This window comes from Protobothrops mucrosquamatus, unplaced genomic scaffold (genome assembly GCF_001527695.2).
Source record: "Protobothrops mucrosquamatus isolate PMUCROS unplaced genomic scaffold, P.Mucros_1.0 scaffold4689, whole genome shotgun sequence".
NCBI lineage: Eukaryota > Metazoa > Chordata > Lepidosauria > Squamata > Viperidae > Protobothrops > Protobothrops mucrosquamatus.
The window spans coordinates 9,003-13,929 of record NW_015390584.1 but is presented as its reverse complement, the minus strand read 5'-3'; the positions used below and the strand labels follow the sequence as shown (position 1 = coordinate 13,929).

The 4,927-nt window shown below is 41.2% G+C and overlaps 1 protein-coding gene across 2 annotated transcripts; it reads left to right on the top strand.

Annotated features, from left to right (window-relative positions):
• Window positions 1-786: 786 nt before the first annotated feature.
• SOD3 (superoxide dismutase 3) lies at window positions 787-4,315 on the top strand. Of its 2 annotated transcripts, XM_015828583.1 has the most exons (3): window positions 787-1,043; window positions 1,204-1,341; window positions 3,408-4,315. In XM_015828583.1, exons 2-3 carry the CDS (start codon window positions 1,336-1,338, stop codon window positions 4,146-4,148), a joined length of 747 nt encoding a protein of 248 aa, XP_015684069.1. In that variant the 5' UTR covers window positions 787-1,043; window positions 1,204-1,335; the 3' UTR covers window positions 4,149-4,315. The 2 variants fall into 2 exon arrangements, with proteins under 2 accessions (XP_015684069.1, XP_015684068.1); XM_015828582.1 differs by lacking the exon at window positions 787-1,043 and having other exon boundaries at window positions 1,131-1,341.
• Window positions 4,316-4,927: the final 612 nt, after the last annotated feature.

Here is a 4,927-nt window from a genome sequence, read left to right as displayed (position 1 = left end):
GAGTTGGAGGTCTTCTAGTGCAGCCCCCTGCTCAGGCAGGAAATCCTATACCATTTCATACAAATGGTAGTCCACACCTGTTTCAGATGCTACAATCCTAGGGAACTGACAAAAGAACTAGAGAGATAAAGACTACCCCAAAATCACCCCGGACCACGTCTCAACAACAACAGCTAGCCAGCCAGCCAAACAACCCAAAACCAGACCATGATTCAGAGGCAACCAAACGAACAAACATGAAGGACCGTGGCCCAGCAACAACCAACAGCCAATCAGACAGCCTGAAACCAGACATGATGAGTAGATGTCAATTTCCAGAATTCCCCAGCCATTCAATTCCAGGAATTGAAATCCACCCATCTTGAAGTGGTGGCGTTTGAGAAACCATGGAATAATCTACAGTCTTGAACAAATCCTGTCTGGTTTTCTTGAGCTCAGACCAGCTTACTGGCTGATCTCAAGAAATCCAGGCAGAATTTGTTTGGTTTTCTTGAGATCAACAAGAAGTCACCCTCGGAATCTTCCTTTGCAGAAACCATGTCTGACTGGCAAACCATCACACCAATATTAACTTGGTTACCGTGAACATTGCCAGAGATTTTATCCCTAAACTTGTTTAGCAAGTCCTTTAACCTTCTGATAACCAGCCTGTTACTCACTGTACCGTGTGGGAGCTATGATCAAGATGCATATGAATGACTCATGCAATCCAACCATCTTCCCACCCCTCTCTGACACACACCCACACCCACACTGGAGATTGTAGTTTCCCAGATAAACCCCCCCTGACATGCCAAAACTCTCTTTTGCCCAGAAAGGCATCTCTATTACTTAAAGCTTTTCAAGTAATCAGGGTATTAACCAGTAGGCTTTTGAGGCTGGTTGGGAAATCAACTTGCAAGGCTTAGGACAGATTTTCCAGACAACGTTCAAGGAACGTTAACACCAGAACTGATCAGCAAATCAATCCTGCAAAAACAGCTGAGTCAAACAAAAACAGCAGAACGTACAACCCGTGGAAATATTTCTGAAGGTCAGAAAAGGTGAGGATTAATCGCGAGCCGTGTCTTTGGTTTCGCAAATTTGGGAGAAGGCACTTCCTCTGGATCTGTTGAGCGGATCCACTGTTTTTCCCCCCCACTTCTCAAAATCCATGCTAACCACTCCCCAGAAGTTAGTATTTCCTAATTCTTCCATAAACAGGCAGAGCCCATTTGCTTCAACTCCAGAGAGGTCTGGAATCTGGACTTGACGGCTTGCCATCTACGACGACGAAATTGCGAGCCACTGAACTGTATCACCGGAAAACAGATCTGTGGTGAAGAAAAACCTCGGATGAAGGTAGGATGGTATTTATTGTTAGAAACAAACTAAGCGAAGCTTTTTTTTAGAGGTGATTTGAACATGGTTTTTTTTTTTTCCTGGCTTGAAAATATCTTTGGAACAGAAGAGAAAGGCATTCAAGCCGCTGAGAAGCTTATGTTTTCAGCGACTGACTTTCGTAGTGAGTTTCCCTACAATCATTGTTTCTAAAAGGTGCTGATTTGGGAGGAAAGTTGCGGAAAAGAGATTAAGAAAAAGGGCAGATCCGATATTCTTCTATTTCCCATCCGTATTTAAGAGTTTGGGTTGATCGTGACGATTAGAACTTTGGTTTTGGAGAGAAACTGTAATGCTTAGTAAGCCGGTGAAGTTCAGAAGGCTGATCTGCAAATGAAATCATTCATATTTTATAGAATATAATAGAATAGAATAGAACAGAATAGAATAGAATTCTATTCTATTCTTCATTATTCTATTCTATTCTTCTCTATTCTATTCTTCTCTATTCTACTCTATTCTATTCTATTCTTCTCTATTCTTTTCTGCTCTATTCTATTCTAAATTATTCTATTCTTCATTATTCTATTCTATTCTTCTCTATTCTATTCTTCTCTATTCTACTCTATTCTATTCTATTCTTTTCTATTCTTTTCTGCTCTATTCTATTCTAAATTATTCTATTCTTCATTATTCTATTCTATTCTTCTCTATTCTATTCTTCTCTATTCTACTCTATTCTATTCTATTCTTCTCTATTCTAAATTATTCTATTCTTCATTATTCTATTCTGTTCTTCTCTATTCTATTCTTCTCTATTCTACTCTATTCTATTCTATTCTTCTCTATTCTTTTCTGCTCTATTCTATTCTAAATTATTCTATTCTTAATTATTCTATTCTATTCTTCTCTATTCTATTCTTCTCTATTCTATTCTACTCTATTCTTTTCTGCTCTATTCTATTCTAAATTATTCTATTCTTAACTATTCTATTCTATTCTATTCTATTCTATTCTATTCTATTCTATTCTATTCTATTCTATTCTATTCTATTCTATTCTATGATTAGGGGACTGGAGGTTAAAGCATATAAGGAACAGCTGCTGGAATTGGGTATGTCTAGTTTAATGAAGAGAAGGACGAGGGGGGACATGATTGCAGTGTTCCAATATCTCAGGGGCTGCCCCAAAGAAGAGGGAGTCAAGCTATTCTCCAAGGTGCCTGAAGGCAGGACAAGAAGCAACAGGTGAAAACTAATCAAGGAGAGAAGCAACCTAGAAGTAAGGAGAAACTTCCTGACAGTGAGAACAATTAACCAGTGGAACAACCTGCCTCCAGAAGCTGTGAATGCTCCAACACTGGAAATTTTAAAGAAGAGACTGGACAGCCATTTGTCCAAAATGGTATAGGGTTTCCTGCCTGAGCAGGGGGTTGGACTAGATGACCTCCAAGGTCCCTTCCAACTTTACTACTACTACTATTATTATTATTATTATTATTATTATTATTATTATTATTATTATTATTATTATTATTATTATTATTATTATTACTATGGATCATCGCACAGTCAGCCAGATGTTCAGACTGGATTTGGCATTTTGTCTACTATCGAGTCCTTACCAAGGACCTGGGATAGGCAGATGTGGATGATTGATGGTATTACAGATATCGTCGCAGGATGGAAGCAGTTCCTAGTAGGGCCGCCTTTTGCAATTGACTAATAGCGAATTTGTCAATGCCAATGGTGTTCAAGTGGTGCTCCAGTTGTTTTGGGATTGCACCCAAGGTACCTATGACTATTGGTACTACCCTTGCTTGCCTTTGGCACAGTCTTTCTATTTCTATTTGTAGGCCTTTGTATTTTGTTATCTTCTCCAGTTCTTTCTCGTCTATTCTGCTGTCTATTATTATTATTATTATTATTATTATTATTATTATTATTATTATTATTAATCTATTCCTCTTTTCTTCTATCCTATCCTATCCTATCCTGTCCTAAATGCTCAAGATTACTATTAAACAGTGACTCCTGTGTCATTCCTTTTTGCTCTGCTAGCCCACCGCTTCTCTCTAATCCCTCCAGGGTCTGACTTGGTCCAACATGCTGCTTCTGCTGCTGCTCACTCCCAGCTTGGTCCTTTGTGACACTAACACCACCGTGGTATGGGAAGACGCGCCGTCTACCGTCAGCCCCCTTGTAGACATGCAGAAGAAAATTAACGATCTGTGGCTGAGTTTGCTGTACCCCCAGCTATACGAGGACATCATCAAAGCCAACCGGACCGCCTACGCTTGCTGCGCAGTCAAGCCCAGTAGCAAATTAGAGGCGGAGAAACCTCAGGTGAAGGGTTCGGTTTTGTTCAAGCAGGGCTACCCCCATGGAAAGCTGGAGGTCATCATCTACCTGGCCGGCTTTCCCATGAACACATCGGCCAGGGCCATTCACGTCCACCAGTACGGTGACCTCAGCGACGGCTGCGATTCGGTCGGAGGTCACTACAACCCTTGGAAAGTCAACCACCCTCACCATCCTGGGGATTTTGGGAACTTTGAGCCTCAAGAGGGCAAGGTTCAAAGATTCAAATCGAACCTCAAAGCCACCCTCTTTGGACCCCAGACCATTCTAGGAAGATCGGTTGTGATCCACGAGCAGAAAGATGACCTGGGAAAGGGCGGCAACAAAGGCAGCCTGGAGCACGGGAACGCTGGCCTGCGTCTAGCGTGTTGCGTCATCGGCACCTGTAAGGAGAACCTGTGGGAGCAGCATTTGCCTAAAGTCCCCACCAAAAGGAAGAGAAGGGTTATAAAATTGGGGGTCCCTTGAGCGTGGCTGGCATCCCGAAGGCCGATCCACGGAGTTTTGTCTCTGCTAAGCTGAGTACGACGACGGCATCTCTTCCGAAAATGTTAAAAGCGTCCTCTCTCCTTTAGTGAATTCTTCACTCTATAAGCAGGTTAATAATAAAGAAGAGCAGCGTTAGCCTGTGCCAAGTTGATATTTGTGCTTTTTTTTTTTTGAGGTGGGGGAGCTTTAAGAGTTAGTTTTTAGGTGTTAAAAAAACGCGCTTATGTTTCGGTATAGAAACCTTACACAATCCTGTTTCTAGGGTGCCGTATCTCTTGAAAGCCTCCCAAGAGTTATCAGTGCCGCTGGAAGAAGGGAAAATATAATAAAAGTCTTTGACTAAGGTGATCAGCTCTATTTCCCTGCCTCCCTAGAATGCATAAATAGGGGCTTCTCTCTCTCTCTCTCTCTCTCTCTCTCTCTGTCTTTTCCCCTTTGAGAAAGATGGCTGGACCAGACTGATAACAGCTTGTGCCAAAGCGTGTCGGAACGGAGTTTGTACATGTATTTTAAACCTTCGGATCTGCTATTTTATCCTGCTTCTACGGGTTCGGTTTTGGCGTCTTTCCTCTTTTTTTTTAATCTTCTTAGCTCATTTGAGTTATCCGCAATCCGATAGCTGTCTCGCATTTGAAACTAGGCTTTTACAAGCATAATCTTGGATTTTAGCAGGGTGTCAAGAATAAAATAAAATAAAATAAAATAAAATAAAATAAAATCCCCAACGAGACTTGTTTGGAAAAGCTTGCAATCGGGGA